General features: G+C 45.3%; 4 protein-coding genes across 9 annotated transcripts in view; all 4 read left to right on the top strand.

Moving 5' to 3' along the window:
- The window catches only part of galntl6 (polypeptide N-acetylgalactosaminyltransferase like 6), a 155,143-nt gene extending 154,335 nt beyond the window's left edge, over positions 1–808 (top strand). For all 3 annotated transcript variants that reach the window (XM_035531306.2, XM_035531305.2, XM_035531307.2), the window contains exon 13: positions 1–808. This exon is cut by the window's left edge and continues 473 nt beyond it. The gene's annotated coding sequence lies outside the window, so the exon portion shown is untranslated.
- A 3,570-nt stretch (positions 809–4,378) lies between these two features.
- Positions 4,379–5,821, top strand: ndufb6 (NADH:ubiquinone oxidoreductase subunit B). The gene is made up of 4 exons (XM_027024369.3): positions 4,379–4,645; positions 5,033–5,125; positions 5,409–5,453; positions 5,637–5,821. The coding sequence occupies exons 1-4, from the start codon at positions 4,466–4,468 to the stop codon at positions 5,706–5,708; spliced, it is 390 nt and encodes a 129-aa protein (XP_026880170.3). The 5' UTR covers positions 4,379–4,465; the 3' UTR covers positions 5,709–5,821.
- A 1,450-nt stretch (positions 5,822–7,271) lies between these two features.
- toporsa (topoisomerase I binding, arginine/serine-rich a) lies at positions 7,272–11,855 on the top strand. Of its 4 annotated transcripts, XM_081724719.1 has the most exons (3): positions 7,404–7,785; positions 8,554–8,632; positions 8,936–11,855. In XM_081724719.1, the coding sequence occupies exon 3, from the start codon at positions 8,939–8,941 to the stop codon at positions 11,399–11,401; it is 2,463 nt and encodes an 820-aa protein (XP_081580845.1). In that variant the 5' UTR covers positions 7,404–7,785; positions 8,554–8,632; positions 8,936–8,938; the 3' UTR covers positions 11,402–11,855. The 4 variants fall into 4 exon arrangements, with proteins under 4 accessions (XP_026880175.2, XP_081580845.1, XP_026880172.2 ...); XM_027024374.3 differs by lacking the exons at positions 7,404–7,785; positions 8,554–8,632 and adding an exon at positions 7,272–7,316; XM_027024371.3 differs by lacking the exon at positions 8,554–8,632 and having other exon boundaries at positions 7,406–7,785.
- A 229-nt stretch (positions 11,856–12,084) lies between these two features.
- mtap (methylthioadenosine phosphorylase) overlaps positions 12,085–22,500 on the top strand; it is an 11,372-nt gene continuing 956 nt past the window's right edge. The window contains exons 1-7 of the mRNA XM_027024375.3: positions 12,085–12,235; positions 12,611–12,697; positions 12,866–12,924; positions 13,352–13,519; positions 16,300–16,402; positions 16,890–17,129; positions 21,749–21,871. Coding sequence (XP_026880176.3) covers positions 12,212–12,235; positions 12,611–12,697; positions 12,866–12,924; positions 13,352–13,519; positions 16,300–16,402; positions 16,890–17,129; positions 21,749–21,871 — 804 coding nt within the window. The 5' untranslated portion in view covers positions 12,085–12,211. The remainder of the gene's footprint in view (positions 12,236–12,610; positions 12,698–12,865; positions 12,925–13,351; positions 13,520–16,299; positions 16,403–16,889; positions 17,130–21,748; positions 21,872–22,500) is intronic.

The raw sequence follows: 22,500 nt of genomic DNA, 5'->3' as shown, positions 1-22,500 counted from the left end.
CCCTCCCTCTGCCTCGCTCTCTCCCTCCCTCCTTCTCTCTCTCTCTCTCCCGCTCTCTCCCTCCTTCTCTATCTCTCCCTCCCTCCTTCTCTCTCTCCAGCCTCTCTCTCTTTCTCTCTCTCCCTCTCTCTCTCTCTCTCCCTCCCTCCTTCTCTCTCTCTCTCTCTCTCCCTCCCTCCGTCTCTCCATCCTTCCCTCTCTCTCTCCCTCGCTCCTTCTCTCTCTCTCTCCCTCTCCCTCCCTCCTTCTCTATCTCTCCCTCCCTCCTTCTCTATCTCTCTCTCTCCCTCCCTCCTCTCTCTCCAGCCTCTCTCTCTTTCTCTCTCTCTCCCTCTCTCTCTCTCTCTCTCTCCCTCCTTCCCTCTGCCTCTATCTCTCTCTCTCTTTCTCTCTCCAGCTTGGCTCCAGTCATTTCTAACACACTGAAATACAGAGCAACGTTTGAGCAGTGAGTCTGATTAAAGAATCTTCCTCCTCGCTCTCTCGATATCGCATGGTGGATTTGTACGTTACTGGAGACTGGAAGTGGCATTTGTTTTTTGTACTGCTCTTTGTTTTGGGGAGAATCATTGAACTGTATTTATTTATATTTATTTGGTGATAATTTTAAAGGATAAGTTATTATAAGTTAAGTTATTAGTTCTGTGTGTAATTGACTGTTTCACAATCTCTAGAAAGGGTAAGGTAAACGTTAGATGTGCCCCATGGAAATGATTAAATTAAATGTTTTCCTTTTTTTGACTGGGAGTCCTCTTCCCTTCTATCCCCAGTTGCTCTAAATTCAAAATAAATCAGAAAGTGATTAAAATTTGTGTGCATGTGTGTGAACGTCAGATAAGTCAATAGATTATCTTTGACTAAAATATTAAATTTGTCTTAACAAAACAGTGGAAATTTAATGTTAAATAATTTTATATAAATGATTTTTAAAATAATTAAAATAACAAATTTTATCCTCTGGATACTTTTATTATAACCGTTGAGGTTGTTTAATTGTTTCCAGTGCAGATTTTTCAACTTAAAGATTTGGCTCCCTCCTGTGGTTAATTGTGCACAGTACACAATGATTTTGTTCGCTAGTACACGTTGTGATGCCATGAAGCGGGATTTTTGAGGTCTGTGGAGTTAATTTTCTGTCAAAAGGAACTACATGTGAATTCAATGCCAAAATTGCGATTTTATTTCCCACAAATCCATAAATCCTAGTTGTAGTCTGACATGAGATGTAGTTGGCTTCAAGAACAAAGAGGTCCAAGAGGAAGGAATGAAGACCAGTGAGGGAGACCTCTGCAGGCAAAGATGGTCTCATTCTGCAGTGTCTGTCTGGAACAGGAGTTTGCTGTGGCACGATGGAAACTGCCCAACAGAGTACAACAGGACTGTAAGCACTGTAACATGGTCCTGACACTGCTGCTGGAATACATACCCAAGGCATTAGTATTTAGACAGCATAACACAGAGATGTTTGGTTTGGATGTTTGCTGTCTTGTGTGGAATGGCAGACTGTCACAGCACTGTCACATGCCCACCTGGGGGTGACCCTGAGCTCGGGCAGAGTTCCCGTTGACGGCATGACCCTGCCTGTAGTCTTGCGGTGGGACAGACTGTGCCATGGCTGTGGTAAGACTCTGGATCTTCAGACGGTAAGGATGCCTGCTGTTCCCAGGAACGAGCTATTCTATCAATACACATTTCTGTTAAGTTATACTAGAATTACAAATTTTGCTCTAACCATATAGACAGCACACACTGGCTAACCTATTATCTGGACAGTGAAGAAAAGCAATTACTGGCACCATACTGTGAAATGAAACTTTGAACTGGATATATTTTGTCAGTGCCTTAGAAGTAGTCCTATTTGCATAATTTACACATTAATGTTTTAGAAGGATTCCTATTTGCATAATATACACATTCATGTATTAGAAAGATTCCTATTTGCATAATCTCTTTGATTTACTGAAGAGGCGCTAACAGGTAGGTGGGTCTATAATTCATGGTATGATTTTAAAATTGCCTAGTACCTAAAGCCATCACATAGCTATATAGCATGCGGGTGTTTGCCCAAAGACCACCATGGTAATGAGTAGAACAAGAGCATGTCAGATCTTATATTATCTTATCTTAGCTTCTCCAGTTGTGCAGAATGTAACTGCTTTGCTAAAATGTTTGTCGTGTCCTGTATTATAAAAAAGTTTCCAACAGCAAGAGCAAAGCTAGTGCTTACGACTGGTGGTGAACTGGGATGAAGGAATGAGGTGCATTCTCCAACATCACAAATGTCAGGCTGAAGGATTGCTCCAATAATTCACTGCACTGAAGATACAGTCATCAAAACGTCTAATCAAGGTCTAACCGCGCTTTCTCCTTGTAAAGGTCGGCAAATCATTTGAAGGTCAGTGTTGTCTGGAAATGTGAGAGCGAATCCACTGTTCTACAGGTGCTTAAATGCTGCAAGCTTGCCAGTCTTGCTGGAGGGACGCTGCTATAGAGCAGGTTAACGTTACGCCGCTTTATGCGCCTGCGCTTACTCTGATCTGTTTGCAGATTTGTGTTAGTTAATATAATGAATGTTTGGTTTCTGTTTTGTGTTTCCTGTGCGCTCTCATTAGACATGGCTGAAAGATGACTGCCCTTGAAAGGACTGAGTTCTGCCCTCGCTGTCTCTCTTTTCTTTTGCTTTGTTGTCTTTTTCTTTTTGGATGGACTTTTTTAGGATTTGCTTTGCCTAATTCTCTGGTTTTTGTTCTCAGTCTGTTTTTATTTAAGTCTCTGGATTAAGGATCTTGTAGCTGTGAATGTTTATATTAAATCTAGATTGATTTTACACCTGTGAGCAGGTCTCTTCTCTTACACACCTAACACACCTGAGATTTTGATATCCTCTCCACAGCCAATCCAACCTCAGCTTTCTGTGTGTCTCTGCTCAGATAGGGGATTCAGCAGAAGGTACTGAGCTAGACCCTTAACCCTCAATCACTCTGGATGTGTTCAGTCAGAATTGTAAGTCGCTTTGAATAAAAGTGTCAAACAAATGCCGTAAATGTAAGTGTGAATCATATCCACTGCAAAACAAGTGTGTGAATGAAAATGTACCTTGTTTTTCTAATAAGGATTCCTGTGTGACGTTGAGACCCAATTCAGCCTCCCTACCTGGGTTTAGCAATCAGCCTGCAGCGCGATGGCTTCTACAGCTCAGGTCGACTATAGGTGATACTGGCTGTGTCTGCAACGGCACTGAGGAGTTGTCATCGCTGAGATTGAGATGCAAGATTGTCAGCTGTCCATGTGTTCTTCAGAGGTTCTGATGGAGTTGCCACCCTCAAAGCAGCGTCTCTCATGCATATGGTTTATGAGGCAGTCAGCCAGCCACCTCGCTGCTGGTACTTCTGTTGGGGGTGTAGCGACATCTGACACCACTTGTTTTTAGAACATACGTGTTTATACATCAGCTGAAGTGGCACAAGCCATTTTGTACCATGACATGGGCTGCAGTGGGAACACTCCCTCTGGGCATGCGTCATATCCTCAGTTACACCATACACCATGTCACTGAGCAACCATTACGGTACACGTCTCTCAGTTTGTAGCTGGTGAATCAAAGACTTGTCCATTGCGTGAACAGCACTGTGGTGGTCAACCATCACTCACATACCCACAGTTACATCTGTAATGAGTGAATGACCACTGACAACAATAAGCATGAAACACTACTAAAAGCATTAAAGTAATGAGATATTTCTGTCATAAACCCTAGAGCTTTGGCGTTGAGAGAGAGAGAGAGAGAGAGAGAGAGAGAGAGAGAGAGAGAGAGAGAGAGAGAGAGAGAGACGAAAGTGAAAAAATAATTTATGTTAAATAATTTCCACTTTAAAAAAAAAAAGAAGAAGATTTCTGGATGCAAAATCCTTTCCCATATTGAATTTTGTCCTAATATTTCCTGAAACGTGATAGTAGCTTTATGGTCTCTTCTATATCTTTACAGTGAAACAAAAACAAACAAAAAGTAAATTTAAAAAAATATATAAAATTTAAAAATGCAAGAATATTAAAGAAAATGGCATAGAAAAAAACGTTCCAAAAATATCATACATTTGTTTAATAAATGTTATATCTGTGATTTTTAGTTGCACATTGGTAAGCAAGAAACCTCTATTAGACCGAAGTTTTTTACTGTGTTTGCTGGGTTGTTCTTGCGCAGCAACATACTCTGTTTTCGCCATATGAGCTTAAATATAACTCATCGTGTCTTGGGTTTTCTTATCAATGTGTAATGATAAATCTGGGTTTTGAACCAGTTAGTGTAACACGTGTGCGCATGAGGGCACAGCCAGGCCACAGGCGGCGCTGTGCACCGTTTAATTCGCGTTTCTGACAAGTGCTTCCAGTTCCGGTCGTCCTCTCAGATGTCATTGTTGTGATCTGAGGGTTATTTCGTTTGCTTGCGGTCCCACAGAATCTCAGCATGTCGGGCTACACGGCGGATGAGAAGCTCCGCGTGGAGCAGTTAACGAAACTCCGGCGCCAGTGGCTGAAGGACCAGGAGCTGAGCCCGCGCGAGCCGGTCCTCGAGCCCAAAGCGCCGGGTCGCGTGGCCAAGTTCTGGGAAGGATTCCTGCAGCCCAGATCCCTCTGGAAGCTTTACGTGAGTGCAGGGCAGGGCTTACGCTGGAGATCCTCAATAGCGAGTCCTTTGGTGAGGGAACTGGGTGGATTACTGGGATATGAGCATCCACTGGGAGGTGATGCCTAGAGCTGCATTACTGCATTACTCGTGGAGTCTGTCAGTGTTTGGAAGGAGCCGCATTAATCTCTTGCAGGTCGCTAGTTTGCACTTCTAAGAATGAGTCAGCCACTTTATTTTGAAAGTGTATTTTGCCTGATTCAGTGTTTGCACAAACCTTATACAGTATGTATGTAAAAAGTGGGAAAATGTCAAAGATACAGGTGAAATTAGCAGTTTTGTGTTTTGATTTTTCAGTTGTACTTGCGTTGGGTTTTTGATACACCTCTGTTGTGTTCGTTCGCACAGACATTTAAAGTCTACAATGCTGGCGTATTTGCAGTCACACGTCTCCTGATTCCGGCGTGGATTATACATTACTACTTGAAGTACCACGTTTCTGTGAGTTTAGCTCCCTCTGTTACATTAGCCACTGTGCGTAATTAAAACTGGGTGTATTTTAACTGACATGTCAAGTCTATCATCAGCAATAAACTGGTGAAACAAAAAAACTCCATCCACATTCCTGAATTCATCCTTCAGTGTCCTGTCGGTAAGCAGTGGTGGCGGCCTTAGAACAGTGTTGTATCTTTGTTGTGTTTGCATGATTGCCACTGCTGGAAAAATAGACAGATTAGTTGTTAGTTGATAATGACATAATTTCATGATTTCTTTGTCCTCACAGAAAATGCCGTATGGAATTGTACATTTGAAACCCCGGCTTTTCCCAGTAAGTACCTTTGAAAAGTATCTCGGAGTGTCACCAAATGTTATGGGCTTAGCTGATATGAGGTCAGTAGACACGTCAGTTTTACTGACTGCCACATGTAGATTCTAAATTGATCTTATTTGCAGGTGATTGTAAATGTTGCATAGGCTGGAATTTGTCTAACGTGCTCAACCTGATTTGCAGGGTGACACCATTCTGGAAACAGGAGAGGTAGTTCCCGACCTACCTGAGACGGGGAGCCATGGTCACCATTAAAGAGTGAAACTTCAGTCCATCAGAAAGCTCTGCTCTACCTTGCACAATTAACATCTTTGTCTATATACATAAGAATACTTAATTCCAATAAAAATATTTACATATGCTGTGTACATCTTGTGAAGGTTTAATTAGTATACTACTCTATAAAATGCAGTGTGTAGTTGCCAGTATACATATATGCAGAGATTATATCTTACAATATTATAGGTACAAGATATAGAGGAGACTAACTCATCAGACAGTGTTATCAGCCCATCTTTCTTATTGAAAAGATTCCTTAGCCTTTGTTTCCACTTACCTGAGGACTTTGTAAGAGCTTTGATACAAAGCCATATCTTTCCATTTTCATTTAAACATTCACAGACAGTAGGCAGTAATTTCTATGCACTTTTCACACTAATGGATCTGAGTTTAGGTCATTGTGGCTAAACCAGGCTTTTTTTTCTTTTGTAATGACACAAAGTGTCTGTTTCTCAAAGGCTGACAGTTTTTCTAGCAGTACGTGTGCTGAATCTGACCTGTGGCCAAAAGCTGTCACTCGAGTCGTGGAGAGTCGTGCAGAGAACCTGAAAACAGTGGGAGGTTTAAATTACGTGGCTCATGCTGTACCCTGGAGGTCTCCTAGTTGGCACCATATGTCTGGTAGGGCAAGGGGCTTTGTTTTCACTTTCCTGATTGAACAAAATTCTTCAGGTTAGTGAGTTGGTGCATGTGTGCACGGTGTTAATGTGAACCAATAGTGTTTAAAAACCCCACAGTGGCCTGTAGAACAGTTTCTGCTGGTCTTCTCATCACTGCCCCTTATTCTTTATCCACAGTAGATTTGGGGGCCTCTAACGCATAGCATCCCCCTCATGGAATACTGTCCGCCTGTGCTTAAGCTCTCTGAACAGGGCTCCCACTGGTCCTGGAATTTCTGGAATATGACATTTTTAAAAGTCTATTCCAGACATGGAAATTCCCAGGGGATTCAATCTTTTTTGGTCAAGTCATGGAATATCAGAGAATTTCGTTTTTAGCAACTTAAAATTTTATCATTTATTAAAATGTTACATTTTCATGCGTTTCCTGTGTTTTGTGAGTGGTTGCTATGGCTCCTTGATTTTACCATAGTATTTAGCAGCCTGAAGACAGCCAGTTTTCCGTTCATTAGACATTATGGAAATTTGGCTCAGGGAAAAGACATAGAATATGACATTTAACTTAACTTAAAGGGGGAAGCATGTCTACAGCTGCTAGACCAGTTTAGTCCACCTCAGAACTCATCTGTTCTCCTTGGTCTTCTCATGGTTCTTTTCTCCTTGGGAATTGTTCTCATGTTTTCTAGACTTATGTATGAAACCCCACACTGCCTGTAATGTGTCCTATGTGTCCTTGAGTATCTAGAAAATTGCATGAAAATATAATGTATTATTAGTCTTTTCTATTAATAGTTTAAGTGCCACTAGTACAGCACAAATTATGTAAAGGTGGTGTTTGTTTCCACATACAAATATGGAGCCTGCGTTATACTGGGACATTTTCACACGACAGTTCACTGGGAGCTGAGCGCGGTACAGGTCACTCATTAACTGTGCAAGCAAAGCGCTTTTGAAGTTCTTGGAGGTAAAATGTGGTTATAGACGTCTTTATATTTTTAGAAAATGTAAAAGAGTGAATATAAGGAATTTTACAGTCAGTCTTGTTTTATTTTGACACGACTAACCGGAAACGTTAAAATCGCCATCGTTCACTTCCTTTCCAGGGCGTTTGTAACATAATTATTGAGGTAAATTTATCCTTTAATTCTTCAACCTATCTATAGACCTATAGAGAGATTAATACTCTCTCTAACACTTTATTCGTCCTCCATAGTATTTAGTCGCCTGTAAATTACTAATTCGCTTCATATCAGTGAGTCTCGGTGTTTTTAGCCCGCTCAGCTAGTTATCTTAGCTTTAGCTCGGTTAGCTAAGTAGGGCAATTACCCCCCAGTTACCCCGTCAAAGTTTGGTCACAACACGGACAAGTTTGGCGTACGGTGACAATAAATGACCGAGTCAAGCGAGGAGAACTTTAGACACGTAAAGATCCGGTAAGTTCCCCCCGCCTGTAACCGTTTAAAGGTGTTTGACCAGCGGTGTAGGTAACGTCCCCCCGCCGGTAACCGTTTAAAGGTGTTTGACCAGCGGTGTAGGTAACGTGCCCCCGCCGGTAACCGTTTAAAGGTGTTTGACCAGCGGTGTAGGTAACGTCCCCCCGCCGGTAACCGTTTAAAGGTGTTTGACCAGCGGTGTAGGTAACGCCCCCCTGCCGGTAACCGTTTAAAGGTGTTTGATCCAGCTGTGTTACAGCACCGGAAACGGTTACCTCGCGAGGTGAGCTTAACCGCTCGCTCACAAACTCAAATAGGTGCTTTCCCTATTTTACACGCAGGCTTTTCTATTGACATTTTATATGGATTACATACGTAAAAAGTAGCATTTATAATGCACGCTCACGCTTGCAACTTCTGGCCATCTGGGGAGGTTTCTGCTAGATTTTGGAGTGTGTCCATGGGAATTTTTGCCGTTCATTTGTGATGTTAGAGGGGAGGGCCTGGATCTCTGTTCTAGTTCCTCCCAAAGGTGTTTGATGGGGTTGAGGTCAGGGCTTTCTGTGTGGTCCAGTTCTTCTAAACCAGACTCTCCCAACCATGCCTTTATGCACCCCACTTTGTGCCCTAGGACACAGTCATGCTGGAGCAGGAAATGCCCCTCCCAAAACTGTTCCCACAAAGTTGAAAGCATACGGTTGTCCAAAATGTCTTGGTGTGCTGAAGCATTACCACTTCTCTTCTTCTACTTCTATGACTGGAACTAAGGAGTCTAGGCCAAGCCCTGAAAAACAACCCCATGACATTACCTGAATACCAGAGGAGGTTTGGTTGTTGAGTCATAAAAGTTAGTGACTTTTATATACAATGATTCAGTAATCTTATATGATTGACATGTGTCCCAAGTACTGATATGTGTATTGATGCATGTACTGGCCCTGACACCATTTTATTAGGCTCCCGCAACAAGGTAATTGTTCAGAATATTTAATTATTTGACTGTAATATGTTTGATAAAAACAAACAAACACATTATTTAATCCAAAGGCAAAAAAGTACAATTCAAAGGACTGTCAGACCTGCAGAGTGAATCCCCTGGGTCATAATGTCCAACCGATTAAAAGTAATAACCTTTATTTTTTCCTTCCAGATTATGATGTCAACCAAGATGAAGGTTCACGTCAGGAAAAAGAGTTCGTCCAACCCCGTGTCCAAAACGATATCCAAGGGCGCGTCCCCGGACTCCAAGTGTCCGATCTGCCTGGACCAGTTCAAAAACATCTCGTACGTGGACAAATGTCTGCACCGCTTTTGTTTCCGCTGCATCCAGGAGTGGTCCAGGAACAAGGCCGAGTGCCCCTTGTGCAAGCAGGCGTTCAGCTCCATCTACCACACCATCAAGGCCGAGGACGACTTTAAGCAGTTCGACCTGCGCCCCACCGACAACGGTTCCTTCGGTAGCCTGGCGGGTCAGAGGTTCCGCTACCGCACCACGCTGACGGGCGGCAGGTGGGCTTCCGCCAGGCGCACGTCCCCTCCTCCCGACCACGGCGTGATGTTCGAGGGTCTGGCGGGAACGACCGGCTCCGGGAACGATGGGGGCTTTCGGCGTATGGTGGCAAGGCTGGCGGCATGGCAACGGGCACAGGCGGAGGGCAGGCCGCTGCGCACTCCCCAAGAGCAGGAGGTGATCCACTTCCGCAGGACCCTGTACCGCCGGGGCCTGTGGGTGCGGGGCGTGCGGGACGGAGGGCGATCCCGGGACACGTCGGCAGAGTTCTTCCGGAGGAACCCAGCATGCCTCCACCGGCTGGTGCCATGGCTGAAGCGCGAGCTGACGGTCCTGTACGGGACCCACGGATCCCTGGTCAACATCGTCCAGCACATTGTCATGTCCCAGATCTCCCGCTACGACATGCAGGGCGCGGCCGTGTTGCAGGAGCTCCGTCCCTTCCTGCTCTCACGCACCGAGCACTTCCTGCACGAGTTCCTCAGCTTCGCACGCTCGCCCTTCAACATGGAGGCGTACGACCAGCACGTCGTGTACGATTGCCCCGCCCCCTCCGCCAATGCCGAGGAGAGCAGCGGCTCGGACTTGTCCGTGATCGCGCTCTCCGAGGACGAAGGAGCTACCGCTACGCTTAGCCGCACTGCCTGGGACGACGAGACACCGGGACCGTCCTACTCCAGTGAGACGCCCCACGCCTTCCCCCTGCCCGTCAGCAATTCAGACACCGACAGCAGTACAGAGGAGGCAGGGCAGATTGCACCTCCACCTGCTCAGAATGACGGCAGCAGTAGTAACGATGAGGACTGTGTTATTGTAGGCTATGTTAAGCCCACCGCAGAAAGGACCCCTGAGCTGGTGCAGCTGACGTCGGACTCTGAGGAGCACGAGGAGAACAGTCACCAACGTATCCACTTCACCTCAGAGTCCAGCTGCTCCGCCTCCGACCGCTCGGAGCATGGCTGCCCCGCCTCTGGCTCCGCCGCAGCCGTACGGGGGTCCGCTCTCAGACGCAGGGTCTCTCCATGGACGCCCAGCAGAGCCAGGTCATCGCCTGCAGAGCAGCACCACACGCCATCTTCTAAAATCCATCGGCACAAGGTTGAGAACGACCACAGGCGTCACTCAGAGAAAACTCAGAAGGGCAGGTCGAGAAACAGAGACCGAGAGCATTCCTCACACCACCACAGGAGGCGCTCTCGCTCACGGAGTCCTCGTTTTAGAGAACGGAGTCGTGCCAAAGAGGCAGGTGGCGAGTCTTTGTCTTACAGCTATCGTGAGAGGGACAGAAACGACAGGTGTCACACCAGCAGACGACACGCGAGTCCGGGACGCTGCTCGCGTGCCCCCTCCTGGTCCCGCTCACTTGGACTCTCCCGATCTTGGTCGCGTGCACGCTCCCGCTCTCGGTCTCGTGTACGTTCCCGGTCTCGCTTGTATGCACGCTCCCGGTCTCGTTCACGTGCGCACGCGTGCAGTAAGAGCTGGAGCACAGGAGCCGACGGGTGGGAGCTCGGGCGCTCGGAGAACCGCCGCAGAAACGCCTCCCCTTCCTCCCGCGGGAGGTTACGGCACAAGTCCGGCGGAAAGCGCAAATGCAAAGCACTGCACACGGATCAGGCGTCTGGAGGCGAGGCCTCGGTAGGCTCTGCCCAGCGGGGAAGGGAAAGCAGAGAGGAGCGACACAAGAAGTTGAGGAGGAGGAGGAGGAGTGCCAGCGTGGAGATTGTTTATGAGGGCGGGGCCACTGAGCAGCACAGCAGACGTCACAGGAAGAAGAAGAAACGCAAGAAGAGCAAAAGGAGGAAGGAGAGGACGGGGAGGATGACGAGTGGCTCCTCAACCACCATCACCATCCCCAGCGACAGCGGCACTGACCAGGAGGGGGATGGTCCGAACCTCAGCCTCTCCTGCGCCTCAGACTCCACCCACCTCCCCCCACACAGCCCAGTAGTTGTAGCTGCGGATGCAGCACAGCTGACCAGTGCCACCAACAGCACTACGTCTCCCCTGCCACTAGGAGGCGCACTGCAGCCAGTCGAGCAGCAAGCGGATGAGCCGAAACACGATCTACGAGACTCTGTCATAGCAGCAGAATGGATGTTTTAATGCCCAGGAAGTCACAATTATCTCTTGTTGTGCCAAATTGTTTATTTTCTTACACTTTTTGTGGGGGGGGGGGAATAATTGAATGTGGTGGTAACTGATCTCTTGAATTGGTTTATTTTTATGCTAATGACATGATAATGCTGATGACATCATGTACGTATCCATGGAGATGGATGAGCTGCTCTCAGGGACTGAGAACTTGGTTAAGGTGTGTTTAGCTCAGACTGCCTGTTGGCCCAGGAGTGCTAGCTGTTGAACACATTGCTGTGTGGAACTGGCTCACGCCTGCCCGTCAGTTCAGAAGTGAACAGCAATAAACCCTCAAAATGGATTTTTTTTCAGTGTGATGTGCAGCCTAGACCTCAGTTTAAAGGCTTCAGATATTTGTTTAATGTTTGTTTAACCCCATAAAATAACTAATACTTATGTCTTTGCCAGTAAATATACAACCCCATTTATTGTTTCTCATATTTATTTGTATTGCTTTCTTCAGTAATTTCTACATTTTATGACCATTTAGGTATATGAACTTATCTGTAAAATCCTGAGGTTTGAATATTACAGTATTCGTTAACAAATCATATTTTAAAGATGAAATATTTAATTTGATTTTAGACTGAAACACTAAAAAGAATTTGAATAGGTTGGGAAAATCCATGTGGATTTTAGCTGGGGCTCCGGAGGGCTGAGAGCAGCTCGATACTGCCACGTGGGGTCAGTGATGTTGCGCGCGCTGCGCTGCAGTAGAAGCTCCAGCATAGAGGGCACGCCCAATCCGGAAGACTTGAGGTTTCCTGCCAGTCCTAAGACATGGGAACGACCGTGCAAATCAAGGTAACGCGCATCTTCGCGTCCGCCTCACATTTCTAACCGGACGCTTCGCACTGACTGTGGTCACGCGCTGAAGTAAAACGCGCTCGTTCCAGTTCTGGAGGTGGATGGACGCGGATGTTTAACGTCTCGAGCCAGTGTTGCGGCTAATGTAGTGGTGGCCTCTGCTTGCACGTGACCAAAAGTAACGCACCCGCGCGTCACATGTAACGGCGCTGAAGGCGCGAGGCGATCGGGGCGGCGTCGTTAGTGTAACACGCGAGCGCGGACCAGGGCACGCGAAGCGACATACAGGAATGAGGGGAAGGGAGGAGCGGGGAGATGAGAGGAGAGGTTTGTGATTTTAAAGTGGTAACACCCCGCCCCCTGTCGCGTTAGATCGGGATAATCGGCGGCTCCGGGCTTGATGACCCGGACATCTTGCAGGACAGGACGGAGCGGAGTGTGGACACCCCCTATGGAAAGGTGAGCGCTGAACCTTACCAATAAAGGAGATAAACGCACCATTATGGACTCAGGCACAACCCTGCTACAGTCCTATATTAGACACGCAAGTGTTTGTAGCTGTTTGACCAGCAATGGTAGAAAAATGTGTGTAAAACGCTCTTACACACACTGTTTTTCATCCGCCAGCCATCAGACGTGCTTATATTTGGCAAAATCAACAATGTCAGCTGTGTGCTGCTTGCCAGGTAACACAACTACATTTATTTTTCTGTAAAAATGTTACTCTTTTTCACTCTTCCTAAAAACATGCATCTTTAAGGAGGGCACACACACACACAAAGGTGAAGATCCAGCTGCAAGAGGTTTTATTTAGTTTATGGTGTAGGTGGGAACTACTGTTGCGAGTCTGGTAAGGGGGTTGGCTGGTAACCTAGGTCGGGTCGGTCGGTCCGAGGTCGAAGACATGGAGCAGAGTCCGGAAGGGGAGCTTAAATAGGAGACTGGTTAAGGGAGAAAATGGTCAACAGGTGAGTCTCGTTAATATTCTGGCAAACCAGATTGGAGACGTCGGTGGGAACAGCATGCTTCCTGGAATTCATGACGCCATCATGTGATAAACAGACTGCAGATTAATGTGTTACTAGAGACTAACCTGTATTCTTTGTTTGGAAGACATGGGAGACAGCACACTATCATGCCTTCCAACGTGAACTACCGGGCCAACATCTGGGCCCTGAAACACGAAGGCTGCACCCACGTGTTGGTGACCACTGCTTGTGGCTCGCTCCAAGAGGACATCCAGCCCGGGGACATCGTCCTGTTGGACCAGTTCATCGATCGGTGCGTCCTGCTCCATCTCCCTCTGCTGTCTGTGCTTGACGTAGAGTTGGGCACCACTGACACAGGCAATCTGTCGTCCGCTTCAAAGCTTCACGGCATATTAATCCATATTAATCAATGCTGAAGGGTGTTTTAGGGTCACTGGCTGTGTTGGGCGCTGCTATTAGACATTTCATGTATATAAGTCCAGAGGGGCCTGTGATGTGAGTATAATCGCTTGTAAACTGTTTGTCCTGTTTTTGGTAGATATCTGCTAGTCCCGTACATGTAGATGTAAACATAACGGAACAGTAAAACCAGTGGTTGATGGAGAAATTTGGATTCAGCATGTAGAACGGCCTCATAAACAACTGTTTCTTTGCTCTGGGTGCTACTTTCACAACATGGGGATTTTACAGTCAGTTTTGTGGAACTCTTAATCATCACCAAAGGATTGGGGGGTTTGCACGCTCACTCCCTTAAGACCATTGTTTGTGTTGGTTCAATTATGTCATACTTGTGGAATAGTCTAAAGTCAGGGTTTTAAACAGTCAGTGAACACTGTCCTGAAATGTACATTTATCTGACGGTTTTATTCAAAGCAATTATGACTGAACACAACTTGAGCAACTGAGGTTTAAGGGGCCAACAGTGTCAACATGGCAGTGCTGGGATTTGAACTGGCAACCTTCCGGTTGCAAGTCACGTCAAGTCATTAAACATGGAAATCAAACCAGGTGTCATTACCATGTGATTTCTGTGATTGTGGTTGTATTTCTGAATTGGCCTGCTCAGTGAGGTTGGTCCTGCAGGCTGAGAGACCTGTCTGTCCTGCCTGGAGTCTCACGGTAAGATGGGCATGTCACCTGTCAGGGTGCTTAGATGTTTGGAATAGTATCAAGCGTCTCCCGGACACGCCCAGCGCGTGCATGTGCACGCTAGTGAGCCGCGGCCGTGGAGTCGAATGGTTTCTGTTTCTGTTTCTTGCCTTTGCAGAAACAAGATTGGGGAGTTTTTTATTGTGCCAGGAGTCAGACGGTTATGCTAAACAATGACATTCTGCATTCTTTCTGTTTCAGCTAAGAATATATTATGCACATATCAGATATGAGAGATTTTATTTATATATATATATATATATATATATATATATATATATATATATATATATATATATATATATATATATATATATATATATATATATAAAATATTATATATATATATATATATATATATATATATATATATATAAAATATGATATATATTAGTGACCGCCCCCCCAACTCCTTATAGCCTCTTGGTATGTGTGTGTGTGTGAGAGAGAGTGTGTGTGTGTGTTTTCCCTCACTACCATGCCTCTCTCTTGTTAGTCAGACATCTGTTTCACCTTCACCTGTCCCTGGTCCCAGTCCTTGTTAATGTGTGTTTGTTCCCTGTGTTGGTAGGTGTGATCAGTGTTTGTCCTTGTGTGGTTTGCACACAGTGTTTGTTGATGGACTGCTGCCTGTTACACAGTCTGTAGTGTCTTTATTCTACTAACATCTATAGTTGTTCTCCGTGTTTTGGTTTTCTTTTTGTGTCGGTGTTGATGGGGAAACGTCCTCCTGCTGTCACGCGTTACGTGTGTATGAGCTGGGCTGTATTAAAAGCATGTACAGGTCCAGACACAGGAGAGCAGATTAATATGATTGACTAAGAACAGTAAGACTTTTAAATGTACTTGTGCAAAAAAAAAAAAAAAACAGTCCGTTCTGTGCATAGTGTGCAAAACCCAGCGTGTGTATACGTAGGAGTGTGTTGCACTGTTGGACAGTTCAGATCCTTGTGTCAGTAGTTCTTGTGGGTTCTTGTGTCTGTGGTGGTCACTCACAAGTCTGATGGCCAGTGCCAAGTAGCTGTTGAGTCTAGTACTCCTGGAGACAGTAGTTAATACCGTCTTTAAGTTCCTGTATGTTTCTACCTTGTGTGTGTTACCCAGCCGACAGCCGAAGAGTTGGTCCAGGACCAGCTGCTGCTGTCTATCAAGGATCACGTCCAGAGTAATTCTGAGCCCAGAGCAGCCCATCCTGTTCTCAGGAATTTGATGGCTATTCTGACTATAATCCTGGATTTGTGTTTCCCTCTGTGGGACACAGCGACCATGCAGTATCAGAGGTGGAACACACGCCATCCAGTCCAGGTCTGCAGTTTGGTGCTAACGCGCGTGTCATGATTCATTCCCAGTTCCTGTTCCAGCTGGAATCCTCCAACTGCAGTTCAGATGTGTCGCCATGGCGATAGTAGTGTAAAGTTCTTTATGTCTGGTATGATGACGATTTCCAGCTCAACATGGATCTTTTTGCTGACTCACGGGCTTTTCTGCTTGTTTCTAACGTCTTGTGTGTTTCTAACGTTTGTCTGAACATGTTTGTCTGTTTCCTAACTGAACGGAGGATAGAGTGTAAGCTGTGTCGCACACAGCTGGGCTTGTTTGAAGCCATTTAGTAAAAGACACAAATAAAAAAATTTTTAAAAAGTGACCTCGAAGCAGTAATTTGGCAGTAATTATATCTTATTCTTAAATGAGTGACACGCTATTGATAAATACCCACAGAACCTTTGACATATTCAGCCAGTGTTTTGGTGCCTCAAACTGCCATTTTGGACACCAGCAGATGGTAATCGTTAAAAGAATTTAACCGCAAGCAACACGCAGAAACCTTGTTGATATCAAGATTCATCTTCTGTGAGTCAGAGTTCCCTCCTCTACCCTTAAACGCACATGACTGCATCCTCTCTGTCTCTCTGGAAACGCCAGGACTACAAAACGAGCACAGACGTTTTACGATGGATCCTACAGCGATGCTCCAGGTGTGTGTCACATCCCGATGGCTGAACCCTTCTGCACCAGGACCAGAGAGGTTAGCGCGCTCTCGCTGTCTCTGGCTATCGCGCACACACACTCACTCTCACTCACTCACTCACTCACTCACTCTGTCTCAGTTCAGTTATTGGCATGACCATACGCAGTAACGTTTTTACAGTAAAACATGAATGAACCTTTGCAAGGAAAAAACTAATTGGAAGAAGTGAAGATGAGGAAAATTAAGCAAAGGAAAATAAATAACAATAACGAGGGGAAAAATAAAGAATTAGACAGATACATAAAGGTCTTTATAAACTGGGCTGTGCGTGTGTGTGTGTGTGTGTGTGCGTGTGCGTGTGCGTGTGTGTGGTGCGTGTGTGTGTGGGCTTCTCCGTTATCTCTGGCGGGTTTATCAAGGTGCTGAATGTTAGGCACAGGAAGATGGTGCTACAGTGCACCGCCTCTCCAGCTTCTGATGTCGTTGTCGTACACCACCTATGCTTTGTGTGCTGGTGTTGTAGACTGAACCGTCTCCCTCTCAGGTGCTGTCGGAGGTGGCCAGCAACCTGGGCTTGCGGTGTCACCCCCAGGGGGTGATGCTGACCATCGAGGGACCTCGCTTCTCCTCACGAGCTGAGAGCCTCATGTTCCGGCAGTGGGGCGCTGATGTCATCAACATGACCACCGTCCCCGAGGTGGTGCTGGCCAAGGAGGTGGGCCTATGTTATGCAGCCATCGGCATGGCAACCGACTATGACTGCTGGAAGGAGCACGAGGAATCGGTGAGTGTGCCAGAGGAGGACAGGCCCCCACTTTGAGTCTTGGTTCCTCGGAAGGTTTCTTCCTCATGCTCTAGGGAGTTTTTCCTCACTACTGGCATCCTTGGCTTGCTCACTGGGGGCTTGGACTCTGACATCTGTAAAGCTGCTTTGTGACATCTGTTGTAAAAAGCGCTTTATATATACGTTTTGAATTTGTGTGTGTGCGCGTGCCCTTCAAGCTTTGCAAAGGTGTATTTATGAGGGGTTGAAGGTTAAGAGTTAAGGTTTAGCTTATAATCATGACTTTGTTCCTACATTTGGAATGAAAAGTCTTGGAAACTCCATAAGTGTTCCCAGTCCAAAAAGTGTGTTAAAGTGTGTTGTCATGGGTCTCATGTGGCAGCCCCTTGAGTAATCCAGTATCCAGATCCAGTATCCAGCATTCCTTTGGTGGGTTCATCACGATTTGCTTCTATAATCCCTGAAAAATTGAATCAGCTCATGAAACTTCATTACGAGACTGCAGGTCATGTTATTACACTACGATAGGTTGGGGGTGATTTTTTTTTGTTGCTATAACAACAGTCTCAGAGCAGCCAATTTGCTGGAGTGCCTGAGTTTTTAGGCAGTGAACAGTAGAGATGTCACTGACCTGGTAACGCGTATCACAAATCGGTCAGATTCCATTACAGTCCAGCCTGAAAAAAAGCACAGCAGTGCAAAATAGTGTGGGTGTGTCGTACATAGGACAAAGACTCACAGCTGAAATTCACAGGAAGAATTTAAAAGGGCAAACGTGTGTGTGTGTGTGTGTGTGTGTGGGTGTCTGTGTGTGTGTACGCGCGAGTACAGTGCCAGTGATGAACAAGGCAAACACAGACATTTTTTGGCAATGGTAGAAAAGATTTTAAAAAATAAAATGTTGATGTTTTTTTTTTCTTGTAATCAAAGTTTTTCTGTTTATCATTTTAATTTTATTTATAATATCCATTCAAATATTGCACATATAATACATCTCACACAAAAAACCTAAATGAAAGGTATTTTAATGAAAATATCAGATCAGTATTGTTATAAGGCAGCAGTAAAATCTAAATTGTCAGATTGGTACAGTCTCGTTCCATCTCTAGTGAACCCTCACACGCTGGGGATCTGGAATCTGCTTACGGTTCTCTGTGTCATGAAAACACAGGCAGTCAGGAGTTCAGTAGCTCTGTTACACGGGGTCAGTTATACAGGGTCAGATAGGTGGGGTCATACAGGGTCTAGGCCAATAACCCATCAGTGTGGCAGACTGCTAGCATCCCTCTGTCAGAACTCCTTCGAGAGAGTTCTGACCATTGGTATCTCAGTGTGGTTTGGCAACAGCTCTGTATCCGATAAGATGGCACTGCAGAGAGTCAGAGACACAGAAGGTCTCCGCCACTCATCTGTCTGCTGTGGAGGACATTTCCAGCTCCTGATGCCTGCAGAATGCATCCTCCATCGTTCAGGAACCGTCTCACACCGCCTGTCAACCATCTACCCTTTTGCCCTCAGCAAAGGGCTACAGATCCAACAAGGCGTACACTACACGAGTAGTGAACAGTTTCTACCCCAAGACCATCACCATATTGAACTTAGCACTGAAAGAGCCAAACGTGTAAAGAACCAAACTGAACACTCTACATGATTAAGCCCTGCAGTAAGGAACTCTTCCTACTGAACACAAACACTGCAGTATCTACTTCGTATCTACCTCTGCAATATATGATGTGCGATATACATTCTATTTGAGCTACCCTTGGGAAATATCTATTTAATATCTGTATTCAATATCTGTACTTCCTGTGGAATGTCACAGAATTCCCACTGGTCACATGGTATGGCCCACCGCATGCAGTGGGAATGCACAGTCTGTAATGTTTGTAACCACACCCATGTCCTCGCCCTGCGGCATTCCGGCCATTACATGGAATAACAATACTTATCCTGTCTGTGCAATAGTTATTCTATAAAATACTTTCTCTGTAAATGTATGTGCAGTATTAATAAAAAAAAAACTTATGGCTTTGTGAGTACACAGGATGTGTACATAGACACCCATTGGCTCACATATCTCAGATGCTGCGTCGTGTCGGGAGAGTTCGTGTCATTTGTATGTGTCGGTAAGAGTTACGAGAAACCACATCTTCTCTCAGAGAAAGCTGACATATTTGTCGGCAGAAACTTTAGGAAAATGGTACTAATAAAAATGTCAGTGAGAGTGTTGATATGTAATGATTATAAACCTGCTTTGAACATTTCTGTTGAAACAAAAAGGTCTTTGTCTTTTTGCCATTCCTTCCCCCCCGGTTGGACTCTAGATGGATTTTACCCATTATGCTTTAGAATCAACGTCTACTTCCAGAGGTTCCTTCTTGGGTTGTTGATTTGAAACTGTTGTTGAAGACAACACAGTTTATGGGCAGTGCACGGCGTGTCATGCTGTGACGCTGTTATGCTGTCGGCCATTGGTCATCTTTCTGTAGCTCTCTGTTGGCCAAGTGCTTCTGTAAAATAAACAACGTTTTCCATTTAATCTACGAATTGTTGATGTTTACATGATAGGACTACAGTTGAACGCCTCTGTCTACAACACGGATGTAAACTCCTCATTAGAGACACTTTGGGCAGACGCTGTGCAGACGCCCCCGTCCACAGCTGGCAGCTGCCCGTGGTGCGCTTCTTCAGAATCATGTTTGATTCCTGCTGCATTTTAAATCCTCCTTCCGAGTTCCTTCCTCTGACCTCCAGCACACACCCACCTCCCCACATCCTTCCGGCTTGTGCTGGATCTGCTCTTTCCCCATCTTCTCTTCTCCTAACCAGAGCAGCGTCCGGTGTTGCTGACTCACAGGTCTGACTCATGGGCTCACACTAGCACAGAGGTCTGGAGGGCCTCTGTCTGGACACCCTAAAATTAGCCTATGGTTTTCTCTCCATGGAAACTTCAATTTTCCAGTCGGTTCCCGAATACTGGGTCTGCTCGTAGCAGTAATTATCAAATATGAGGAATCAAACATTATAACTTACTATATGTATAATTTATTTAAATGTTTAATTATTCAAATGCTGCAGTTATTTATTAAAAACACTTTACTGTCATTTCTAAATGTCCATTTTGGTATTCTTAACCATGACCTGTCTATTGTCTCGTGTGGATGTGTATTTGACAGAGACTGCAGAACACGTCTGTAAGTTGCTCTGGACGAGAGTGTCTGCCAAGCACTGCAAGTGTAAAGGGGTTTGTAAACGTCCACGTGAACACTGATCCTTTCAGCAGTGCCAGTGCTGTTCTCCAGTAAAGGGTGATGGGAGAAGTGAGCATTTTTGTGGAGCTTTTGTATCCTGTCATTTTGGCTTCTCTCCTGTTACTTTGTCACCCATTTCAGTTTGAGCTGAAACTTATTGACCTGGAACTTTGCGTTTATTATTGTATTTTAACTTTGCTTTTATTCTTTTTGGTTCTTTTTCTCTCTGAGGATAAAAGACCAATTGGAGGAAGTAAAGAAATCAAACAAATTTTTGACGTTCATTTCTGAGTGCGGGTCTGAAATGTCCACTCGTAACATCACGCTACTGGTGTGTTTACTACCTGCACCACTGACGGGGTGCCGCTTCTGTAGAGTCTGTATTTCAGTCTTCTGCTCATGACTTTCCAGGAATGTGTTACTGGCAGCAGATGAGCCTCCATAATCTGAAAGTTGTTGCCAGGTAACAGATGTTCATAGTTCTAGTTGCATTTTGGTTCTAAGCATAAACCAATCAGAAGGACTAGATTTATTCAACCCTAACCCAGCCAGAAGGACTAGAGTTTATCAAGCTTATGTTACATGTGAAAGGCTTGTTCATGTTAAACTAATATGGGCACTTATTATTTTCTACATGACAGCATGCCAAAAAAAGCTCCCCCCATCAGAGCTCAAAGTGTTTTAAAATGTTGCCATTTTATTGTGATTTTCTCACAGGGGTCAGTGAGACAGCTTTCTGTAGAGGTTACCTTAGTTAGTCACTGAGGGAGTGTGTGTTTTCCTAAGTGTAATGTTCTGATCACGCACAGATACGCATGCCGCAAGATGAATGCAGCTTTAGTAGAGAACACACTCAGTCCACAGACCGCATCCAAAGTACGAGACAAGGCCGTAATCCAGAAAAGTAGGAACCGAAACAGGGAGGGAACAGGCCAAGAGCGTTATCCAAAACGCAGCAAACGTAATAACACCCGGCTCAGGAACCCAACATGGGTGGACGTGACTTCGCAAAAACACGGGGTTTAAACACAGAGACTAATGGGGACTGAAGCAATGCAGGTGAATAACGAACTAACGAACCAAAAGAAAGCAAAACAAGGAAACCAGAGGAAACAAAACCAGGAAGTAAATAAATGGAGCCGTTGCTGTGGGAACCGTAACACCAGGGTGGGGCGAATGTGACCCTAAGACTGCCCATCATGGCTCAGTCCTGGGGGTGTGTTGGGCCAACTTTTAGACCACATCTTGGCCTAATTCATGTCTAATTCATTAAATGTTTGTAATGTTTTATGTAAACAAACAAATGTGGAGGGTGTTCAGCTATATCTTTTTTTTCTTTTCTTTTCTTTTCTTTTCTTTTCTTTTCAGGTCTGTGTGGACAACGTCCTGAAGACCATGAAGGAGAATGCCAGCAAAGCCAAAAACATCCTGCTCACAGCCATACCACTGCTCAGTCAGATGTCCTGGGAGAAGACCATCGCTGAACATGGAGTGAGACTCTCTCTCACACACACACACAGGAAAAGTCCATCACTGAACATGGAGTAACACACACATGCACGCACACAAGAGAAGGCCATCGCTGAACATGGAGTGAGACTCTCTCTCACTCACACACACACACACACACACATATACATACAGGAAAAGACCATTGCTGAACATGGAGTGAGACACACACACACAAGCTGCTACATGCCTTTCTCTCTGAGGGTTATAAACTCAAAAGGCTGCTGTTGGCAACAGTGGTGTACCACGTGTGTTTCACACCAGGTCAGGTGATGTGGTAGGGGCGGGGCTTCAGGGACTAGTGCCAGGTTTGCAAATGGCTGGCATTTTTCACATTCTGAATGTCTGGCACACCTGATTCAGACAATGGCACTATAATCAGGTCCAAACCACATGACAGACGTCGCCAGCGTTGGAATCCCGTCTGTCCTGTAGGCCTCCTGTGATCATAAGATGCAGAGCATTTACAAGAAATTATCAGCAAATATTTATTCACACCCTTAACTGGAACTTAATTCATTTTTTTGTGCTCTGATGTATTTTTCTTTCATCTGGACACTGGACATTCCAAACTCAAATAACTGGGACCCCAGGATTGAGAGGTGTTGGAT

Source organism: Electrophorus electricus, chromosome 12 (assembly GCF_041902795.1).
Source record: "Electrophorus electricus isolate QZ-2024a chromosome 12, ASM4190279v1, whole genome shotgun sequence".
NCBI lineage: Eukaryota > Metazoa > Chordata > Actinopteri > Gymnotiformes > Gymnotidae > Electrophorus > Electrophorus electricus.
The sequence above is the reverse complement of the archived record's forward strand: the minus strand, read 5'-3'. Positions and strand labels throughout refer to the sequence as shown.

Coding starts and splice junctions, on each gene's coding strand:
- toporsa (XM_027024374.3), top strand. CDS start 8,939: ATGATGTCAACCAAGATGAAGGTTCACGTCAGGAAAAAGAGTTCGTCC.
- ndufb6 (XM_027024369.3), top strand. CDS start 4,466: ATGTCGGGCTACACGGCGGATGAGAAGCTCCGCGTGGAGCAGTTAACG. Junction 5,126..5,408: donor ACTTGAAGTACCACGTTTCT/GTGAGTTTAGCT, acceptor TTGTCCTCACAG/AAAATGCCGTATGGAATTGT. Junction 5,454..5,636: donor TGAAACCCCGGCTTTTCCCA/GTAAGTACCTTT, acceptor CCTGATTTGCAG/GGTGACACCATTCTGGAAAC.